The sequence below is a fragment of the Calypte anna genome, chromosome 1 (assembly GCF_003957555.1).
Source record: "Calypte anna isolate BGI_N300 chromosome 1, bCalAnn1_v1.p, whole genome shotgun sequence".
Taxonomy (NCBI): domain Eukaryota; kingdom Metazoa; phylum Chordata; class Aves; order Apodiformes; family Trochilidae; genus Calypte; species Calypte anna.
In genome coordinates, this window is record NC_044244.1 from 61,274,959 (window position 1) to 61,298,158 (window position 23,200).

At 43.1% G+C, this 23,200-nt stretch overlaps 1 protein-coding gene across 5 annotated transcripts in view; it reads left to right on the forward strand.

Annotated features, from left to right (window-relative positions):
* Nucleotides 1–15,099, forward strand: part of DENND5B (DENN domain containing 5B) — a 115,155-nt gene extending 100,056 nt beyond the window's left edge. For all 5 annotated transcript variants that reach the window (XM_030449330.1, XM_030449320.1, XM_030449305.1 and 2 more), the window contains 9 exons: nucleotides 254–382; nucleotides 1,166–1,287; nucleotides 3,705–3,850; nucleotides 5,639–5,757; nucleotides 6,820–7,007; nucleotides 8,619–8,701; nucleotides 8,856–8,982; nucleotides 9,752–9,926; nucleotides 11,186–15,099. In XM_030449330.1, the coding sequence (XP_030305190.1) occupies nucleotides 254–382; nucleotides 1,166–1,287; nucleotides 3,705–3,850; nucleotides 5,639–5,757; nucleotides 6,820–7,007; nucleotides 8,619–8,701; nucleotides 8,856–8,982; nucleotides 9,752–9,926; nucleotides 11,186–11,369 (1,273 nt within the window). In that variant the 3' untranslated portion in view covers nucleotides 11,370–15,099. The remainder of the gene's footprint in view (nucleotides 1–253; nucleotides 383–1,165; nucleotides 1,288–3,704; nucleotides 3,851–5,638; nucleotides 5,758–6,819; nucleotides 7,008–8,618; nucleotides 8,702–8,855; nucleotides 8,983–9,751; nucleotides 9,927–11,185) is intronic.
* Nucleotides 15,100–23,200: the final 8,101 nt, after the last annotated feature.

Sequence of the window (23,200 nt, forward strand, 5' to 3'; positions counted from 1 at the left end):
ATACAGGCTGTAGTGCATCTGGTTTGCAACCCATACCAGAGAAGGGCTTTTCTTTGTCCCAGGGGCTGCCAGGGGTCTCAGTGCCACAGTGCTGGGCTCTGCAGGGCCATGCTGGAGGAGGGGTCTTTCTTTAGAAACAAAGTCAGGAGATGTTTTCTGATTGAGCTGCTGCCTCAAACTGGATATTACCATTTGAAGCACGTAGGGTTTTTATGATTTATCTATTAATTTTTTTTCTCCCTACTTGTTTCAGGCATGTTCAGAACATGAGTGAGATAAAGACTGATGTGGGGCGAGCCCGAGCCTGGATAAGGCTTTCTCTGGAGAAGAAGCTTTTGTCTCAGCACCTGAAACAGCTGCTTTCCAATCAGGCACTCGCCAAGTAAGATGTCTCTTTTTCTTAAAGCTTCACTTTTTCATCTTTCTCACTGGTGCTCAGGGTGCAGCCAGGCACTCTGGGTACCAAACGCTCACATCTGCTAACAGCAAGATAGAAGAATACTTGGAGATAATCACCCCTTGGGTGATCTGCTGAAGGCATGGTGGCAGACTTATCTGTCTTCTCCTGAAGGTCCATCTACATCTATCTACCTTAGCAGCTTTTTGGCAGTCTGTTGCCCTCAGATTTCAGGCAGTATTGAAAGCTCTGTGCTTCCTCAAACTGGGTCAGGATTAACTCCTTCATGCCACTTGGAGCAACTAGTGATATACACTGGGTTTGCTGAAATAGATGAGTGGCAGGAGGACCCCGGATGCAGTTTGCTGCCTTCCATGGTTTGGTGCCTTCTGGTTAGTTTTCTGAGGAAGATGAGATTATTAGACAAAACTTACTCTTCAGTAGGAAGAAAAGAGGTTGCTGTACGATGGTTCAAATCTGCTATTATGAGCAGTGTTAGTTTATATCTCTGCTTTGAAGCAAAACCCAAAACTGATCCTTTAATGAGATGAACTCTGGTAGCCTTGCTATGGTACCATGGAGCAGGGAGTGGCCTGCAAAACATGTGTAGCACAGGGGGTAAAAACTCCCTATGGGTTTCTTGTGTTAGCTGGGGAACCTCACTTTTTACACCTCCCATGAAGATGAACTCTTCATTTGGTGTTTCAAACACCTTCTAAGATACATGATGCTTTTTGAACAAGAAAGCAATGTGTTTGTTTCTCCCAGGAAACTTTACAAGCGTTACGCTTTCCTGCGCTGTGAAGAAGAGCGGGAACAGTTTCTGTATCACCTGCTCTCCCTCAATGCTGTGGATTACTTCTGCTTCACAAGCGTCTTCACCACAATCAGTGAGTTGGAGAATCAATTTGTTTTCCCCCCTGAACACGAATTAGTTGCTGTCATGATTTGTAAGAGACAGTTCTGCTGTTGCTGGTGTCGGAGTAGCTGAGCCCTTATCTGGAAACCATGGGTGCTGGGTGTTGCTCTGGGAAACCAGCTGGAGAGCCAAGGTTGTGTGGGAGTGCTCTGGAGAAGAGCATTGCACACAGGAGTGTAATCAGCAGCAAGTGCTGCTGCAAGCCCTTGATTTTCCTCACTGAGTTGTATTGTCTCTTTCATCTTCCCTCCCAGACAAGTGCTCTACATCCTAATGCTTCTTTCTGGCCTTCAGTAAGTGTGCATTCTAATAGCCTGCTCTCTGCAGACTCAGAAAGAGATGGAATGAAATAGAAGGCACTTTGTGTTCTGCTGTATATTTTAAATCTCCTTTTATCTCTCCATAAACGCCGAAAAGATTTTCCCTTTCTGCCCTGTAATAAGGAGAACAGGGATTGGATTGAAATCTGAAAATTAATCTTTCTCTCCTGCACTGGGCAATGCAGAGAAGCCAGGACCCATGGGATGACCTAATTATTTGCATCCATCGTGGCAGCCTTCAGTCTTCATTTTCTTCCTGGTTCAGAGTGAAGTGAAGCAAGTTTTACATGGCTGTCAAAGCAGGCACTCATTCTATTTTTTTCTCCTCTTAAAGCAATAAATCCCCTCAGAACTAGCACAGCGCAAAGAGATTTATTCATCCTTGATTACTTTATTTCTGTGGGCATCCAGCTTGACAGCTTTTCCCCTGTAGGACAAGTGCTTGGAATTAGAGGGTATTTTTTTGAAGTGCAATATCATTGTATAGCACAGAAAAAGTAAAAAGCTGGCTTATCTTACCCCGTCAAAAAGGCAACTTGGGAAAAATAAGGAGATAAGAGTCTCCTGCAGTGCTAGCATGCAGTATCTGAGTCAATTCCAAATTGGGCTGGGTGGCAGTCATTGTCTTCAGCAGGTATGAGTGGTGCAGCTGTAATATATACATAATAATATCAACAATAATAATAGTAATAACGGTGGGAGGAGTTTTGGGGGGGAGGGGGTGGGTTTGTTTGTTGGTTTCTTTTTAGTGAGGGAATGTCCACAGAGACACACTGGACTTGAGACTTTGGTTATGCTGTGACCAGTTATGCCAGCATCTCTGACATTCCCTTCTCCCTTGTAACTTCCCATGTGTCCCAAGTAGGCTGGAGTAAACTGTACAAGATTCAACAAGGCCAAGTGTCCAGTCCCTCACTTGGGTCACAACAACCCCAAGCAATGCTACAGGCTTGGGGAGGAGTGGCTGGAAGGCTGCCTCATGGCAAAGGACCTGGGGGTGCCGGTCGACAGTGGGCTGAATACAACCCAGCAGTGTGCCCAGGTGGCCAAGAAGGCCAACAGCATCCTGGCTTGTATCAGAAATAGTGTGGCCAGCAGGAGTGGAGAAGTGATGGTGCCCCTGTACTTGGCACTGGTGAGGCTGCACCTGGTTTGGTTTTGGGCCCCTCACCACAAAACCGAGGAGACCCTACCACTTTCTACAACTATCTGACAGGAGGTTGTAGCAAGGTGGGTGTTGGTCTCTTTCCCAAGTTACAAGTGACAGAACAAGAAAGGGTCCCAGATTTTTCCAGGAGAGATTTAGATTGGATATTAGGAAAAAATTCTTCACCGAAAAGGTTGTCAGGCACTGGAACGGGCTGCCCAGAGAAGTGGTGGAGCCACCATCCCCGGTGGGGCTATGGTTAAGCAGTGGACTTGGCAAGAGGAGAAGCTCCCCAGGTCACAGCAGTGGACTTCGTGGGCTCTTGGCAGTGCTGAGTAAAAAGCTGGACCTGAAGATCTTAAAGTTCTTCTCCAACCCAAACCGTTCCTGATGAGTCCCAGGCTGCCGGCCGGCGCTGCCCTGCCTCACGGGGTTGGTTGCTCCTCTCCTCGGCAGCCTCCGGCGCCGTCTTTGCGCGGGTCCGGCTCTGCTGCGAGGCAGCGGCGGTGCCGGTTCTGCAGCGGGGCTGCAGCACCACCGTGCGGTACCGCTGCCCGCCGCCACCCCGCCACACGCACTGCCTTTGCGCGCTGCTGGGCTGCCGGCACCGAACCACCGGTGCTGCCGGCAGTCGTGAAGGCGGGGTGCCCGGAGCCGCGTCTGCGGGGGGATGTGGGGCAGGAGCAGGGGCCGGTGCTGTGAAGCCTTCCCGAGGGGGTGGGAGGGTCTGTGAGTTTGTCTCACCCTCGGCAAGGGAGAGCACAGGAGGAGTTCTCCGTGTCAGGGTTCTGAGATGTGGGACAAGAAGCTGCCTTCGAGGGAGATGCGTGGTTTATACCAGAAACCGTGTTTATGCTGAGGACTGGGAGTGGAAGGAGAAGAAAAAAATAACCTTTTTTTTTTTTTTTCCCTCATTCTTAGTGATCCCGTATAGGTCAGTGATAATTCCTATCAAAAAACTAAGCAATGCAATAACTACATCAAACCCATGGATTTGTGTGTCAGGAGAACTAGGAGAAACAGGTGTGATGCAGATTCCGAAAAACCATCTAGAAATGACATTTGAGGTGAGTACACACTCTTTACATTTTACTTGGCAATTTGAAACATGCTTCCAAGTAAACATTAATTTAATGAGGGATGATTGTCTTAAGATCACAGCATTTCAGAGTCTGCCCAGGTGTTCAAGGTCTCAGTACATTCAAAACCAGGAAAATGATGCTGCCAGCCCATCTGCTAGGTGAAAACTCACTGTGAGCACGTACCATTTTTAACCATAGGTTTTGCTGCCATCCCTGTCCCAATCCAGGGCTACTCTTTTTTCACCAGCACCATCTATTTCCATATCTCTTTCCTGTACACATCTCCTTGCCAGCTAATCCTAATTTTCAGGGTGTATTTCTGTCTCCTCATTTCCCTTCCTGCTTTCTTTTCCCTTCTTTACGTTTTTCTTCCCATGTAACAACCACCCAGGTCCCACTTCTGGACAGTCACAAATTTCTTCTCCTTGCCCTCCAACTCCTTTCCTGATACTGCTTTCCTTCCAGTCAGCCAGTCTAACTCCTGTGTTCTTCAGCATCCCAGCCCCACGTGCTGCCCCTTCAGACTGCAGAGCCACCATCCCCATCAGGCTCCCTGCTTGCTCTGCTGCTTCTCTTTGCGTTTGGCTACCCCACGTTCATCTCTGCTATCCCATCCATCAGTTTCAGATTGGCCTGGAGCCACCTCAAAGCAGCTGGTATGGCAGTGGGAATTGCAGGGAAAGCCCCATCAGGCTCCTCTAGCTCCAGGCTGTACTCAGCAACCAGTGATTGCATAGGAAAATCTGCTACTAAAATTAAAGTTGTGTCCTCTGAGCATATGCGTACTGATTTTCAACAGCAGTAAAAAAACCAAACAAACAAACAAAAAACCCCACACCAAACAAAAACCAATGAACCAACCAACCAAAAAAAATTAAACAATCCCTCTGCCCAATATAGGTAGATACTGACAGAGATAGAGAAGATATTTTTGTGATGTAATGGCCACCTCTCATTCTGATATTAGTATTTTGTAGAAAAGATCTGCAGCTTCTAACAAGCAAAATAACACATTTAAACATTTCTAAGGACCATACTAACACTGTTCTGGAATACTGCTTTGGCTGAAGCTCTCCCAAAATATCTGCTAGGTAGCCACCCACTATAGAAAATGCCAACCCAAGCTGCTTGTTTGGCACTAATAGAAGCAACCAAGATCTTGCAAGGGAAATGTTTAGGTGACGTTAACAGAGGTTTCTGCCAGCCCCACCTACCATTACATACTGCACTGGAATTCACAGTCCCTTGTTTTCCTTGTTTGTCTCTTTGTGACATTAAAAGTCTCATGTTTATGATTTTTGTCTTGCTCAACAATAACAAATTGATCTTTGAAAACACATGATACAGGGACTGTTTCATAGTGCAGAGTGAGTCAACTGGAAATTAGTGTGCACAAAATGCATTTTTTAAAACCTGTTTCTACTGAAGAGCTATTTCCTCTTCAAAAACAGACTTTTTTATCACCTGAGTTTAGGAATTCGTAATTAACACTTCTGAGAAGTATTCTTTGTTGAGTGCTCACAAAAAGGAATGTAATCTTTTCACAAGCTTTTAATAGTTTTTATCTCAAGGTATTTCTTCTGTGCTAAAATAATTATTCTGCTTTTCAAAATGTTCTGCATGTTTGTTTGAGAGTACTTGCTATATAAATCAAAGGAAACTGAATAAAAACATACATCTGAGACCATATGTGTGCATGTGGTGGGGGTGTGTGTTGTCTGTTGCTGGTTTGTTTTTTTTTTTAAATTAAGTAAAAACTGTTACTCATTTCAGTGCCAGAATCTCGGGAAGCTGACGACCGTTCAGATTGGTCATGACAACTCAGGGCTGCTAGCCAAGTGGCTGGTTGATTGTGTCATGGTCAGAAATGAAATAACAGGACACACATACAAGTAAGCAAGAAGTTTTTGTTTTCTTTGTCTGAAATTTCTACTTGCCAAATGTAGAAAAAAGCAGGAAGGGGTTCGTCTTCTCAGCTGATGGAGCAGTGAGGGCTGATTTGGGTACCCAGTAGGGTTGCCTTGCTCTCTCCAACCCTCAGTTTTTTCATTTCCAAAGCCCTAGTTGAAGTAAAATAATCTGATAAATATTAAATGAGACTTGAATGTAGGACTGTCTTTGCATCTTTCTGAGACAGGACAGGCAGTATGGATACTTGTGAGGTGATTCATATGTTTGTGTCTATTGCATCAATTTAAAGTAGTGTGGTAAAGTTGTGCAAGAAAGCTGTAATGATGGTCTAGGGTAAATATTTGTTTCCTTTTTCTTTTAAAAAAATATTCAAATGTCTGGGTACAGTAACAAATGTACAGAAATTTGGATTACAAGGAAATAAAAAGGTTTTATGATTTCTTAATCTTCTTTTGTCAAAATGACCTCCTAAACCATCATTTGTCTTACAAAACATGTGTCTAAGCAGACTTAAATATTTTTTCCAACTATGGACTTTGATAATTCAGAGAGGTGAGCTCCAGAACTCACAGTTGGCCATAGTGTGTCAGGGGTAAGTAGGAGGAAATGGGGAACAAGGACTGGAGGTATGGACATGTGCATGGATTTTCTCAGGACTGTGAATGGGATCAAAAACGTACAGCAATAAAATGGGAGGTGAGGTCTGAGTTAGAGATACCACAGCTTCAGCTAGGTGTGAACTTTATGTAGGGCTTTAATTGCTAATCATCTTTTTTTAAGAGGCTGAATATCAGTTCTGGTTGCAAGTAAAAAAAATAGCCCAGCGGAAATCAAGATGTGGCCCATCAAATATGTGCGTAACACTTTCTGTTGTCTTATGCTTTCTTGCAATCTCTTCCTATTTCCCTTTTCCTGTAGTTTCTGGCTACAGAGCATCTCATGCCTGTTTGACAGTGTTTATGGGTGCTAGCTGTCCCTCTGGCTTTGAGATAAAGCCAGGCTACCTGTGTGGCTGACCTGTGTTTGTGCTGGCTGTGCTGCAGGTTTCCTTGTGGGCGGTGGCTGGGGAAGGGCATTGATGATGGAAGTTTGGAGCGAATTCTCATTGGGGAGCTGGTGTCCTCCACCTCTGATGAAGAGCTGGGAAAGCAGTGCCGTACCCCACCCCAGCAGAAATCCCCCACCGTGGCTCGACGTCTGAGCATCACTTCCCTCACAGGGAAGAACACCAGTGAGTGCTTCTCTTTTGCCCCAGGGCCCTAGGGAAAAGGGGGCAGCAACTGCTGGGAATTAAAGCTCAGCGCAGAAGAACAGCTGTGAGATGAGTTTCTCCTGCCCTCGTTTGTGTGCCTGCATCTCACTGTACACGTTGCCTTTCTCAGTGTCCCCATTTGGCAGCTGAGAGATAATAATCTCTCCTTGGAGCATGGTGAGATGTGAGATGAGGGAGGAGGAGGCAGTAGAATTTGCAGTAGCTGGTGATGCTCAGCTTCCCAGCTCGCTTTGCAGTCAGTGGGAAGGCAGCCCTCTCCCAAGGGCAGTTAAGAGCCTGGTGTGGATCCTGTGAGCTGCTATCTGGAGGAGCACATCTCCATAGGGACCCCAGGGGACATCAGCTTCACGTCCCTAAAATTAGCTTTTATGAGTAGCTGCACCTGGCTACAACAGGGCACACGACCGTAAGGGCTACTTGAGAGACCCTCCACTAAAGCATTCAGATGAGCACAGGGTAGATCCCATTCATAAATCTGTCCAGCTCCTGTAAAATTAGATTACATGACTGCTGAAATGGCAAGCAAGGAAAGAAAGATTAATCTTCAAGAGTAATGCAGCATTTTAAAACCACCATGGGACCACTGCAGCTCTTTACATCTGTGAGTCCACATTAGCAGGAGGAGTGGGCACCAGAGCTACTTGCAGAGCATTTCCTTACATCTGAGAACACTAAGGTCCAATAATTAATTTCTCTTGTGAGACACATGAGGCTCTTTGTTACTCCTGCCAAAGACTGTGGAAGTCATCATGTTCTAAAAGGACATTCCCTGCTTGCAAAATAACAGTTGTAGGATAAGCTAGTAGCAACCTACATATGCCTGAAAAACTAGAAAGGACTCGAAGAGGAACTATGAAAATTACTGACATCTGGAAAATATCTGCTTAAAAGGAAGTTTGAAAATTTCAGTCTGTTTTAATCAAGGTGAATGAGGGACTAGATAATTTTCTGTAGGTACCTCCATAGGAACATGAGATGGTAGCAAGTGGAGACATGGCATTGTTCAGGAGCAGAGGCTTACCAGATTCAGAGAAGAAACATGGCATATGTTTTAACACAGATTACTTACTCATGGAACCATTAATACGGAATATTCTCTGCCTGTGGCCCCTCACACTGGTACAATGAGGAGACTTGTGCCCAAAATAGATACTTCTTTTGGCTCAATGAAACATTGTGGGTTCAAGTCAGGAATTTGTGAGAGCTGGGTTTTCTGGGCTGTGTCATGTATCATTGAGTCAAATGCCTGGGCTACAGCCTTTCAGTTTTTGTCTCTTGGTGTGAGGGTTGCTGTACTCTATGTGATGAGCAAGCTGTGATGAACTCAACATATTTATCAAGCCAGATCCTTGGGTTGTGCATTTTTAAGTAGGGCGATAATTTGACTATTCCAGGATTTATCATCACTTGCTTGTGATCAGGGCTTAGGTTTACCCAAGACAAATTATTTTCTAACTTTGTTAAAAAGATACAGAATAATTTCTGCAGTTCAAGCTGTATCATAAGATTTTGATAGATATTATATAGTTGGTGTCTTCAGCTAGTCACATGTTCTCCATCATTTCACAGAGCCTAATGCAGGACAGATCCAAGAGGGAATTGGGGAAGCTGTGAACAATATTGTGAAACACTTTCACAAGCCAGAAAAAGAGGTACTTCCTATATTTCATGACTTGCCTGCTATCTAAAATGTATGTAAATATTTTTATAAATGGAAGTACTAGTCGAGATTGTATGCCACTATATTTGAAGCTTCTAGCATACAAACAAGGCAAGTTGTACTTACAGACTCTCCTTTTCCCACAGAGGGGGAGCCTTACCATTCTGTTGTGTGGAGAAAATGGTCTGGTTGCAGCACTGGAACAGGTCTTCCACCATGGATTTAAGTCAGCTCGCATTTTTCATAAGAATGTCTTCATCTGGGATTTCATAGGTAAGTGGGTATGTGATTTGGAGGCAAAAGAAGATTAGGGCAAAATTACTACTCATGCACAGATCTCAGATCATGGTGAGCTAGGGTGCTATTTGCTCCTGTCTACCACCTGCTCCAGGTTGCTTAAAGTCAATGAGAAACAAGATGGAAGATGAGAAATACTAAATTCTGCATAAGGGATGAGTGTGAACGTGTGCAGGAATTTAAAGAGCACTTCAAATTGTAGTCATTTATTCATAGATTAATGTTCCAATAGCTGTTATTCTACCTGGAAAGAAGGTAGGCTGAAGGTTGGGGTAGATTAGCAATTCATGTAAGGGGGAGAGTTGGGAAAGGGCAAGGAGTGAAAGGTTTAGATTCCTAGTTGTTTATGAGAACTCACCTAATCACTTGCACTGGTCTTCTGGTGATGCTTATCTGTAGGCCCACGTTGTGGTAATTTAATAGATGCTTCTTCCCTTAAAACATGCTCACAAGTTGAGATACTTAGCCTGAGGGTAAGTGCTTGCTCAGATGAAACCACTGATAAGGACTCTGGTGAAGCTTCTTGATGTTACCTAACTGTATTAGACATCAACCAGCCTTCTGACAACCAAAATGTAGCAAAAGTGAAGATCACCACCTACCTTTGGTCTTCAAAGTGAGGAATCCATATATAAACTGTATGATAGCTCTCAGCAGGTTGTTTTTTTTAAGGATTCCCTTGTGTAATTCCATGTCACAATGAAGTACTTCTGCTCACTGGGTTCTCATTTTCTCCCTGTAACAGAGAAAGCTGTTGCTTATTTTGAAACCAGTGACCAGATTGGAGACAATGAGGAGGCACTTTTGCTTCAGAGATCTTCATGCAAAACCTTCTGTCATTACGTTAATGCAATCAATACAGCTCCAAGGAACATTGGAAAGGATGGCAAATTCCAGATTCTGGTTTGCCTGGGGACGAGGTACGTAACTACTCTGTTATTTATTTCCTCTTGCATTAGATTAGAATATTTTTACACCATTGTTATTGCCTTTAGTTTTTTAGGACATCTTATACCTAACTATTATCTAGTGCCTTCTTCAGGCAGCTTTACTACTACATGATGAGAGCAAAGAGGCTGTAGTAATACATAGCTAGTTTCTAAACTGCTAAAAATGCTTTGAACTCTGTTATAACTGTTAGCTGGACAGTCATATGTATGAAGTCTGTCTTGAACTTGTGGTTTTGATGAAGGGCTGGCTTTGGGAATGCAGATTTCATATGCTGGTACATTTCTAAATCCTCACTGTATCACTCTGCCTAGGAAAATCGGATGTCTTATAATTTTGACAACGCATTTCTAGATGAATCTTTCTTTCATAGAATCATAGAATCAGAAAATTGGCTGGGTTGGAGATCATCGAGTCCAACCCTTGAACCACTGTTGCGGTTGCTAGACCATGGCACTGAGTGCCACATCCAGTCTCTTTTTAAGTATCTCCAGGGATGGAGAATCCACTGCTTCCCTGGGCAGCCCATTCCAATGCTTGATCACTCTCTCCGTGAAGAAATTCTTTCTAATATCTAACCTAAACTTCCCCTGGCACAACTTAAGACCATGCCCTCTTGTCTTGTTGAAAGTCGTCTGGGAAAAGAGACCAACCCCCCCCTGGCTACACCCTCCTTTCAGGGAGTTGTAGAGAGTGATGAGGTCTCCCCTGAGCCTCCTCTTCTCCAGGCTGAACAGCCCCAGCTCCCTCAGCCTCTCCTCATAGGATCTGTGCTCGAATAGGAGCATCCTAATAGGATGCTTTCTGCCTTGCACTTGGGGAGGGGCAAGGGGGGACTTAGCTGTATTTTGAAGGGTGGAAGTTGGTATATCTAGAAAGAAGCAGCAGTTTTGTCTTGTCTGGCTGGATACATGGAAAGCCAGATGGAAAACAGTTTGGTTTTTTCCTGAGTTTTACTTTCCCTCTTCCTGATCTGAAAATGTTGCTGAATTCTTTCAAAGTCAGTTATCTATTTCTGATGATACCTTTCCCCCTTCATTCCTCCAGTATGTTCAGTTACTTGTGTTTTTCTAACAAAATCAAGCGCTGTGATTACACAGGAAACTATTACATGCAAACACACGTCACCCACAAAAAGAGACTGTGTGGTTTAGGTTGTGTTCTCTGAGAAGAATTTCAGTTTGATATATATGGCACTTGGTGCTAAATGACTTCTTCTACCCTTTTGCAGGGACCACTTGCTCCCTCAGTGGATCCCATTGCTGGCAGAGTGCCCTCCCATTACAAGGATGTATGAGGAGAATGCTCTCCTCCGGGACCGCATGACTGTCAACTCCCTTATCCGAGTTCTACAGACATTGCAAGATTTCAACATCATCCTGGAAGGATCGCTCATTAAAGGAGTGGATGTTTAGCACGGCTTTGCTGAGAACTTCATTATTCCTTTCCCAAGCAAGCAAACCACAACTGGAGACCTGTCAGGACTTGAAGGAGATGGTAGTGCACCACTGTAAGGCAAAGCTGCCGGTTGGAGCGGGAAGCCCAGTTTGTGCCCGATGGGGACTGTCCTCTAAAGCTGCAGAAAGCCAAGATGCAGTATTGTAGTTTATTTGAAACAGAAATTTAGTATAAAATAGAGTATTTTCATGTGTTAGATGTGTGTAAATATGCTATCTTCTTTAAGAAATTATATTACTCTAAGAAATTTTTCTTAGACTGAATGTTCTTGTTCTGACTATGGATAGCTTAAACCCGGGGAAGGACTGGGGGGGAGGGAAGGACTGAGGTAGAAAGGGATGCCCCTACTTGCTTGTGAGGAAGAAGCCAATCAATGTGTAAACACAGTGCAAACTCAGCAGGGCTTTTTTCAGGAATGCAAATTAATACAGCAAATATCCTTATGTAGCCATTGTGATTGTCTCACTCTTGGAAGTGTTGTAAACATATGCTGGTTTATCCTACTGTACATGGTCTCCTTTTGTTTCTTTTATTTGTTTGAAGACTCAGTCCTTCAACTGAAGGGAAGTTGTGAGTTGTCTTTTTTTTTTTTTTTTTTTCCTTTCAGGCCTTTGTGTCACTTCTGCTGATCTCCAAAAGGGGAGGCAAGCATTGAAATGCTTAAACACTGGAGAGGAGGTCTGCTGTCTGTCAGCCTCAGAGACTGAGAGTATGAGAAATCTCTCTAAACAGTGCTGCTGTAGCCTGAGATTGGGAATGCTGGCTTGCTTGTCTCACTCTCTGTGTCCCTTGCCTGTCTTGATCTGATGATTCCCCCCTTGTCCTCAGCCACTTTGTGTCGTGGGTTACTTTTGAGGATTTTTTTCCCGTGTTGAGGAATTTGGTTCATACTTGCTGTACTTGAGAAGAATCCTTGCTGTAGGGTCATAAACAAGAATGTTGTTGTGCTATTGAAGTGTATCAGATGGCTTTGAAATGCTGACATGTTATGAGTCTTCCTTTATCCTGCAGAATGAGTGTTCCTAGGAAGTACAGGATCTTGGATTACATTTATTTTTTGTTTTAAATTATCCAGCAACAACAACAAAAAAAATAAGAAAAAGGAGTGAAAAAGAAAAAAAGAATCTCACTTTGGTATTTTCAGGCTCCTCTCATACACTCTTTCCAGTTAATGTGTTAGTAATACAGCATGTATGAGTAGATACAGGTCTTGAAGAGGAACTGGGAGCAACTGAAATCCTGTACACTAAAAATTTAACAGTAGGTTACATTAAAATAAATTTGTGGATACAGTGCAGCAAATATGGAGTGTATTTTCCATTCTTGTGATGGAAGGATCTGAGGGTGTATTTAGCTTCACCTGTTTTTAGTTTTTGGAGGTTAGTTTAAATATAGATGTTTGTCTTAACTTGTTTATTCCCTCTGATCTTGGCCATTCTGTCAGCAGATTTCTGTGGATGTTTCAGTGTCAGCTGTGGCTGGGGAAAGGCCCTGAACAGGTATTGTAAGCACAGTGCCTTGCTCTGTGCTCTCAAGTAGCATTAGGAGGGACTTGGGAACAGGGGGCAGTAGCAGGTCTGGGTATAGTGTGCACATGGTGGACAGAGGAATGAGAGCTAAGGAAAGAGGATGAAAAGTAGGGTTTTCCTTCTCTCCTGCCTTTTGTCAAGCTTCTCTAGTTTTCCTGTGGTCCTTCTGCTGTCCAGTTCTTATAACAGCACTCAGTTTAGCATCAAAGTTTCACACTGTATTTCCAGACAGAAGAAAGCTCTTCATGTGACTTTGTTTCATTAGAAGGGGGAGTTTTAGGCTATGGAAGGGTTTTTTTCTGTTTGTAAAGAAGTAAAATAACACTGTTGGAGAGTCTTTAATTGAGGGTTTCAGTTTTAATAACAATTCTTTCCTCTTGGGATTGTACTTCCTTAAACTGACTAAACCCATCCTAAACACTGTAGGCAGCACTGCCATGTCACTGCTGTGGGTGTGAGTAACTAACACAAAGGCTCTGAGTGGTGTCATGAGTTGGTAGCCAGAACCCATGGCAGTGTGGCATCTCTTTTACATTTCTAGAAATGTGAAATCCAGGCTATTTTTCTGTGTGGCTGGGCAAGTCTGCTTAAAGTCAGTAGAGAAGATGTATGACAGCCCTTCAGCAGCAGTTGAAAATGCAGCCCTAGTACTTAACTCTATCAGTAAATTACACATTTAGTACCAGAAACCATGTGGCAGCATAATTTGGAAATGACTGCTTAGGATGTTTTGATTTCTTTTACAACTCAAGCCTTTTATGTCTAATGACTGCTATACATGGTTTTCTTTTTTTCACACCCAACCCAGTCTAAGTGACTTTCATTTTACTGAAATAATAACCTCTTCAGTCCTTGGATTTCTTCACAGCAGCATCTGCATTTGCTAGCTGGATATGTCTCAAAAGAGTACTTATGTCTTAAGCAGTCATACCATTCATATGTCATGACATGGGCTAAGTGCAAGCAGGATAAAGGATAAAAAGCACCTCTAAAGGTCAAGCAGATACGAATAAACCACACACAAAGGGCAATAGCAAAATCTTTCTTAAGTTACAATTAGTCAAAACCTGAGAAATATTAAAATTCAAACTTCCCCATTTCAAACTACATTAAAGAACCTTTAGCACTTAATATAACTTCATGTCAGCTTTTCCAGCAAGCTTTGACTTGTTTGGTTTTGTTAGGTTTCACATCATGTTAATAATAATAATACAATAAAAATTATGTATGTCTAGTATTTCCTTGTAGGCAATAAAGCACCCTAAAATATGTTGAAAGGGCACAGCTGAGTGCCTCAGAGTTACTTGACAAACTTGGGAGTATGGTTCTTTGTAGTGAATTTTTTTCTACCATGTATTTTTATTATTATTATTTTAATTTTTTTTAATAGACAACTTTTTTTTGTTGGAAAATGTGAGGTTCATTTTCTGTAAGGTTTACAGAAATTATTCTACCCACTATAATGGTGAGAAACCCATCAGGATACTTCTAAGCTAACACAATTTTTACTTCAGTGTTAAAGCACCTTCATTGGCTGAGAAAGGGAATCTTGGAAAAGACCAAAGCTCTCTGGTATCTGCTTTAAAAAAAAAAAAATCCTATTGAATGCCTGTCTGCAGATGTCTGAGTTTGCATCGTCCTGTTATACTAACATCCAGTGTGGTAACCTGAGAGAGTCAGATGCCTCTCTATTGTATAAAATGTGTATTTATAATTCTCTGAAATGAATGAAATCCTACTGTTTAGTGAAAAACCTACTCATGTTTATTCCAAGCTGGTTTGTGGAATTAGAGATCATTGTTCAAAAATGTCTTTTTAGAATAGTTGTGCGATGGCATATTTGAGAAAATTCCTTCTTTCAATCAAATGAAGGTGCCCATCTTATGGGGAAATACTGTATGTTACACTTGAAATGTACAAATGTGCCCTGTATAGCTTAAAATGATCCTTAAATGTCTCCATTAAGTATATTTTGTCTTTACATTATTACTAACTGAATAAGAACTGGATTATTTTCAAGACAATATTAGTAAAAGTATTGTTATATCAAGCACTTTAACATACATATCACAAACTGACATGGGTTTTTCAGGTTTTGAAGTACATTGAAATACAGCTTTTCATGCTATGTCCTTTACAAATAAAACTGTGAGAATAATGGTTGGTTTCACTTTCTCCTGGCAGAGAATCCAAGAGGTTGGAGTCTCAAGCTGAAGAGATGATCTGAACCTGGAGCATGTTTTGTAAAGAAGGGAAGAAGTCAAACAAAATGGTCCAGCTAATAGAGACTCCTGGTACTGGGAACTTGCTGGAGCAAAGAGGGGGGAGAGAAGATGTGAGAGTCCACTCTCAAAACCTGCCCTCCTGCCTCCTCTAATCCAAAAGTCTGACTGTTCTTAGCCTGCCCAGCTCCTCATTTTTAAGGCTTAGGTGGAAAGCCTTGAAATGGGATCACAGTGAAGTTTAGCTCTTAGCAGGGCAGCGTTTGCTTGGCAGCCTGGGTTGTTCTCCTTTAGTATTGAGAGAGCATGGGGAGAAGGAGGGTAGGATCCTGTTGGCAGCAAAATGGGAAGCCTGGGATTAACTCAGCCAAGGTTCTCTTTCCTTGGGTCTCTTTCCCAAAGTGGGTTACTTTGATGTTTGAACTCAGGTTTAAAAAGTTGAAATGAAACTCATCACGCCTCCAGTCTGTCAGTCAGCATGTCTGGTAAGAAGAGAGGCTAAGAGAGGAGAGAGAGGTGCTTTTTGAACTTTTAAAAAAAATAAATAAAATTGAAACGAAAAAATATAGTGAAATGCCCTGTGTAGTTATTAGGCTTTTCTAAATTGGACTGGATTTTCAGAAATTCCTCCCACCCTACCCCTTGCAACTCTAGATCTGCTGGGACTGGCAAAAACATGAGAAATTTTGAAAACTGCTTAGCTGAAACATGTGTGTGCATGGTGTGTGTGAGATGAGGCATGTCAGTTTGTTCATTCTAATTCCTGGTTTTGAAAAGGCAGGTATTTTGGGAGAAGACTAGAAGTCGCAGAGGCTGGGGCCATATATGTGGAAATCCTAAAATACACCACTTGACTATACTGATGTTTATCAACAGTGTAGCAGCAAAATGATAGGATCCCATAAATGGGAATAAAATCCATAGAGCGACTTGTAGTCAAATTTCCATAGCAGGTGGGGCCATACTTAATGCACCTCCTTACTAAATGTGTTAGGCTTAAGTATGTAAATCAGAGATAGTGGGATCTGACATCTTAAAGGCAGTAAGAACTTGAAGTAAAGCAGGACTAAACTTGTCCAGATGAGGAAGAGCAAATAACTTCCTCTCCACTGCGCTGTCATTGATGCAGTCTGGGAACACCACGATGTTTTCTGAAAAAAGTAAGTAGAGGAAAACTCTGAAAATCTGCACAGGTGGGAGCTGAAATAGCTCTCCTATCTAGTTTGTTCCTTATCTTGTTTGTTCCTTTGCATTTCAGGTAAGCTTGCTGGAACTTTGCTCCAGTTCAGAGCAAAGCTGCTTCCCTGTCACCCCATCGACTCAGAGGCTGAGACTCCCTGCTCCTGTCAGAGCACTCAGGGACCACCTCACTGCTGACATACCTATTTTCTCTCCTGTTCTTCCATCAGACATTTATCATCATAGGCTGGTTTGAGCTCAGCACAGCATGTGAAAAGTCTGGGAAAAATTCTCTATAGGTCTGCTATCTGGTGGCTGGTTAAGGTAAACTATCTATTGAAGCCACTGCAAAGCTGATCTGTCAGTGGAAAGCTAGGTTCTGCAGGAAAGCTTGACACTGCAATGGGCCCATCTGTATTCCCTGAAAATCTCAGAGGCCATCTCAGCTTCCCTGAAGAAGTTCTTCAGTTGTGCCAGGGGAAGTTTAGGTTGAATATTAGAAAGAATTTCTTTACGGAGAGGGTGATCAGACATTGGAATGGGCTGCCCAGTGAAGTAGTGGATTCTCCATCCCTGGAGATATTTAAAAAGAGACTGGATGTGGCACTCAGTGCCATGGTCTGGGAAGTGCAGCAGTAGTGGATCAAGGGTTGGACTCGATGATCTCTGAGGTCCCTTCCAACCCAGCCGATTCTATGATTCTATGATTCTGTCAGAAAAGGATGTGACCAGACAAATTATTTTCTCCTTTAACCAAACCCACCTTTGTCTCAAAGGGAGGGGAATTAAAAAGCTCAATAACACGCTTCCCCCTTTAGTCCTTTCTCACATGTCCTTTTTCAAAGGACATTGCTGTAAAGAACTTCATTGCTATGTTATCTAGTGACAATCTTCTTATCATTCAATAAGAAACTCTGTGGGATCCACAAATGTAAAACAATTGTGGTTTACATCAGAGAGGCTCAATTACTTGCACCAATTACTCTGAGTAATATGGTTCCTCCTGCTTGTAGTGGACATCCAAGACTCGTGCAAGTCTACTTGTATTGCACAAGGGGTAGATATAAAAGACAGACAAAACTTGTGATTCTTTCTCATTGCAGAAATCTCTCCCCAGTACAGACCCCTTAGTTTTTTATGACCCTTTCCCAGAACGATCCATTTATTCTCAGAGCAACATGTTAAAATGGGTGAGTGGTGGAGTGCTCCATTCACCCAGCCTTGAGTGTTCAAGCCCTGCTTTAGAGAGAAGTGTTAAACAAGAATGTGGGAAATAATCAACTTGAGCTGTATTTGTGAAGTGAATGCACTTTTGGAAGGGCTGTGCAGCAGATGTAATTCCCAAGGAACATAAACACTTACCACAGGGCACCTCTTCTCCCAGCAAGAGGCAGGCATGGAGAATGCCAGAGACATCCCAGTCTTCACACAGCACATTTGGTGCCAGATTTTCTCCGTCCCCCATGGCCAGCTGATAAAAGCCTAAACTGAAATAAAATTATTAAACTCCTCCCTCAATACTAGCCAGATGATGGGTTTGGTGCTCTGCAATCCTTACAGATTTTTTTGTTGGTTTCAATGAGAGGTTTCCACAAATGCTGGTGTCAGCCTTAGGAAGCCATTTTCCTTACTCTGCCTCTGCAGCCAGAGGGAAGAGATGAGCTCCTTCAGTAGGTCTTGTGAAGAGAAACCTCACTTGGCTGCTTTTAATTATGCCTAGAGAAGTCCAACAGAGGCAGCTTGCAGAGGCTAAACTAGCATTAATCTTTATGACTATTTCCCCCAGCACTGTCTTCCAACACTGAATTCATTTCTTCAAAGGCATCCAAGTGATATATGAGCATGTTCTTTACACATGAAAAAAATAAGTGTGGAATCTAAGGGTGATGGACTTAGGTAGTTCTGGCTTTCACAATATATTGATACTTCAGATATGAAGACAAATTATTTGTCTTACAGAGGTACAAGATAGAGACCAGAAAATGTGGCTTTAATTTCCAGCCCTCTTTGACTTCCACCAAGAAGCTTAAGCAATTTCCTCATGACATATTCTCCTTTGGAGCTAGGGAGCTGAGGCAAAGAGTGGTGGGGTCATCACTTCAGCAAGTCTTGTTGATTGCCTTGTCAACCTAGGCTGGTCAGCCTTGGGGTTACCAACTGCACATCCAGTGCCCACTGGTGTGAGGCTGAGAGCAGCTTTTCAATGCTACTGTGACAGAAGTACACACTGAGGCCTCATCTGGAGTTAATTTCAGTTTAAAGGCATTTCTGAAACCTGTTGATTTGTGGTGTTGTAATCATTAAGACAAATGATCAGGCTTTCAACTTAATTATAATACAGTGATTAGGGTTACTATCTGCAGTGTACTACAGAAATTGATATAAATACTTGACTGGCTGTTGTGTGAGGCGGACAACCACTTCCCTATCAAAAAGGGATGAGGGAAAGGCTGTGGATGTTTTTTACCTAGACTTTAGTAAAGCCTTTGACACCATTTCCTGTAGTGAAATGAGGCAACCAGGTGCCACTAATTGCCAGGGAGTGAGCATGAGCTTGTGTTAAGCCCACCTGTGCCTAATTAGGGCAGGCCCCCACTGCCCATGAGCAGGACCAGGGGGCCAATAAAAGGTGAGGCCTAAGACACAAACTCAGTGACACTAAGCTGGGAGGAGTGGCTGACACACCAGAAGGCTGTGCTGCCATTCAGAGAGACTTAGACAGGCTGGAGAGTTGGGCAGGGAGAAACATGATGAAATTCAACAAGGGGAAGTGTAGAGTTTTGCATTTGGGGAAGAACAACATGATGTCCCAGTATAGGTTGGGGGCTGACCTGCTGGAGAGCAGTGTAGGTGAAAGAGACCTGGGGGTCCTGGTAGACAAGAGGATGACCATGAGCCAGCAATGTGCCCTTGTGGCCAAGAAGGCCAATGGCATCCTGGGGTGCATTAGAAAGGGTGTGGTTAGTAGGTCAAGAGAGGTTCTCCTCCCCCTCTATTCTGCATTGGTGAGGCCGCACCTGGAGTATTGTGTCCAGTTCTGGGCCCCTCAGTTCAAGAAGGACAGGGAAGTGCTTGAAAGAGTCCAGCACAGAGCTACTAAGATGATTAAGGGGGTGGAACATCTCCCTTATGAGGAAAGGCTGAGGGAGCTGGGTCTCTTTAGTTTGGAGAAAAGGAGACTGAGGGGTGACCTCATCAATGTTTTCAAATATGTAAGGGGTGAGTGTCAGGGAGATGGAGTTAGGCTCTTCTCAGTGGTGACCAGTGATAGGACAAGGGGTAATGGGTGTAAATTGGAGCATAGGAGGTTCAAGTTGAATATTTGAAAAAATTTTTTTACTGTAAGGGTGACAGAGCCCTGGAACAGGCTGCCCAGGGGGGTCGTGGAGTCTCCTTCACTGGAGACATTCAAAACCCGCCTGGACACGTTCCTATGCGAAGTGCTCTAGGTGGCCCTGCTCTGGCAGGGGGGGTTGGACTAGATGATCTTTCGAGGTCCCTTCCAACCCCTAGGATTCTATGATTCTATGATTCTATGATTCTATGATTCTATGATTCCTGAAACTCACAATCTCGGCATGCTTGGCTTAACTGCTGCTTTCAGCAGTGCACTACCTTTAATTTCCCACAACATTCTTCTGGAGAAACACTGCTCAGGGCTTGGGTGGCCATGTGCTTCACTGGGTAATACATTGGCTGAATGGCTGATCCTGAAGAGCTGTGGTGAGTGGAATTTAATCCAGTTTGCACAAGTGGTGTTCCCCAGGGTTCTATGAAGAGAAAACACGTTTTGCAAGAGCAAATCTCTCTAGGTTTTCATCCTGATTCCAGGAGGTACAGCCATCCCTTAGTCCCCCTTAGAAACTCTGGCTGCGGGGACAAGAGAAGCTGTCAGGACTAAGAGGCAGGAGTTTTGGTTCAGTATAAGTTTAGCTTCTTTTGGTCTCACCAATGGCAGGGGATGAAGGGGGGTGTTCGAATAAAGGAGATCTCCTTGCTGTGTAGCTACACAAAGTTAATCTCCTCCCCTCTCCACTTGTCCCTGCTCATTACAAGCCCAAATAGCTCATAACCCATACCAAAAAATGTATGGTGGAAGACATCTGAAGTGCCAGCAATAGATTTCCAATAGTAGTCAGAAACTATCAGTTCAACTAAGCATCATCTTTGTTGTTTTTAAAAAGGCATGGAATTAATTTCAAATTAACAGGGATGTTAGCCCAAATACTGTGCTCCTGTACTTCAGATAGCTGTGAACTCTTGCATTAACTCTTCTTAGCTTGTTTTTTCTGCTCAATGAGCTCACCTGAATTAAGTTTACCTACTTGCACACATACAGTTTTTGAATTTTCATTATCCAATGAGATAAATAGGATGTGCTCTGAGTCAGGCTATAATATGAACCAACCAGCCTGGAATTAATGTGGCTATTGGCTTGCCTGAAATCTAAACTTTTTGCAGATGGTCTGTGGTTCCTGACTGTATAAATAGTATGAAGCTGGCTGACAGTGGGTGTGGTGCATGGATATTCCCCTTTTCCCGTATAAAATGACTTTCAGAAAAACTGCCTTCTGGGAACATAAGTAGAAGCATTACCTTGCAACTCTACCTAGCATCCATATTCTTAAATCTGTAGAAAAGTTTTCCATTCATGGTAACAGGAACAGAGGAGAACTAGCCAAAACTTGCAGGCCAGAGAAGCTATTTAATTCATCCTGTGCACGGACTTTGTTAGAAGAGAATTTCAGATGTCAGCAGGAATTTGTGCTAGACAGGGGTGGTGTGAGTAGCTGTGATCAGTGAGGAATAGGATAGCTGCTCTGGGCTTAGTCATTTGTGTTTATCTGGCACAATGCTGAGAAGTGAGGAATGAACGAACTGATCTTCAATTCAAATGTGTGTTCTAGGTAATGCAAATGCAAGTTGATCCACCATGGCTTACTGAAGTCAGTGGAAGTTCCTAAAAGCTATGAGTTTAGACAAGCATTCAATGAGCACTGTAGTCTGCTCTCCTATTAGTTTGTGCACAGAAAAGAAGCAACTCTCTTTTGGGGAAAATGATGAAGTGACTGTTGTTGTTGCTTTCAACACACAACATTTAATAACCCATTTCCACTCCTATGCATTAAGGGTTTGCTTCTAGGTGACCTCAGCATTTTAAGTACAAATGCTTATCTCTGTGAAGGACCAAGCTTGTGCTAATGAACATAACCAAAGGGCTTGTGTTCATCTCTTTGGTTAAGACAGCCTAGAAGAGAGTAGTAGCAACACACAGGAGACTGACTGTGACAACTGCCAGGCTGTTGATTCTGGGTAGAGTTGTGATTGTGGTTTGCCTTATCACTAAGTGCAGGATGGCCTGGATAGATCCCACCCAGCCCAGTATCACAGATTATGCTTAAGAGCCAATGAGAGACCCCATTCTCCATGTCAGAGGAGGACCTAGCAGCACAAGGAAATAACATAGGCAATACCCTTTTTCTCCCCTCCACAGCCCACTCCAGGCTGTAGTTACCAGAAGCACTTTGCCAGCTACAGCCTGTATGCATTGGACTTTTACTCACACTTGGCCTGTAGACAAATGAAGCTTTCCTTTGACACTGGAAGTTAAATTTGTTTGCAATGGGACCAGGTCCTGCAAGCATCCAAAGTGTCAGGAAGTTTTCATCAAAAAATTATGTAGCAAGTTTTCTGTAAGCCTAATAATGCCTTATCTGGTCATGCTGTCATCCAAGCTGGCCATGTTCCTACTGATGTCCTAGGCTGAGATACTGAGCAAGGTCCCTACTCAGAGAGTTTCCTGGGGTGCTGCTCTGTCCCTTGGACCTTGCTCCTTTCAGGTTTCATAAGCAGAGGGATTATTTTGTGCTGAGAATAAAGGTTAGGAAGGAAAGGAGAAGGACACAGCAACAGGATGGGGGAGGAAGGAGCCCAAAGTTCATTGAAATGGTTCTCAGAAGGCCGTGTTTTCATAGAAAAACCTCTCCAATTCCCTCCCCCCTCCCCTTCCAAAGTATTGCTTCAGGGAGGATAGCAGGAAGGCTTGCACTGCTTTCACTCCTCCCAAATCTTTCACTCCTCTCCAAAGAGACTTTAGAGGCCTTCTGCCTCTGGCTTAGGCAATTAATCAGGTAAGGAAAAACTACTAAGGACTCCAGGCACAATACACACTGTAATATCTTAATCAATTTCCCCCTCTTTCAAAAAAGGTATTTGCCTTCAAGGGCCTGTATTATTTTTTCCTTGTTTTAGCTGTAGTGACACAGGAGCCATGGATAAGGAGCTGGGAGATGGTGGTAGCAGCTCTGTTTGTGTCTGTATGGCTCTCTTAGTCATCTAATTAAAACCAAAACCCCTCTAGCTACCCTGAAAAATGTAAGTAACATTTATTAAAACATTGTTTTGTGGTATAACCAGCATCCAAGCTACAGAAAGACTGTTATGAAACAGGATTTTGCTTGCAAAAAACTGGATGGCTGCAAATCAAGCAAATGCCAGGCTTTCTTCATGAAAGTATGAAGCCGGGGACAAACTGAATTAAAAATGCATGAAATGCACAAAGACAAGCAGTGGGCAGGGGGCAAAGCTGTCTGAACACCTTTGCATTGTGTTTTGCCCATCTCTAGAGTTAGCAGATATAAAGGGTGTGGCATACAGAGAGAAACCAGATTTTTCCAAGGGTATTGTGTTCCTAGCACAAGTAGCGAGGAAACAGAAAGACAAAACACAGTAAAGCAGGAGAAAAAAATGTAATGTAAAATGAAGGGACAAAATGTGAATGTGAAGCCAACAACGAAGTTGAGTCCACTATAAGGACACAGAGCTCCTGCATATTCATATTTATATCAAAACCCAAGC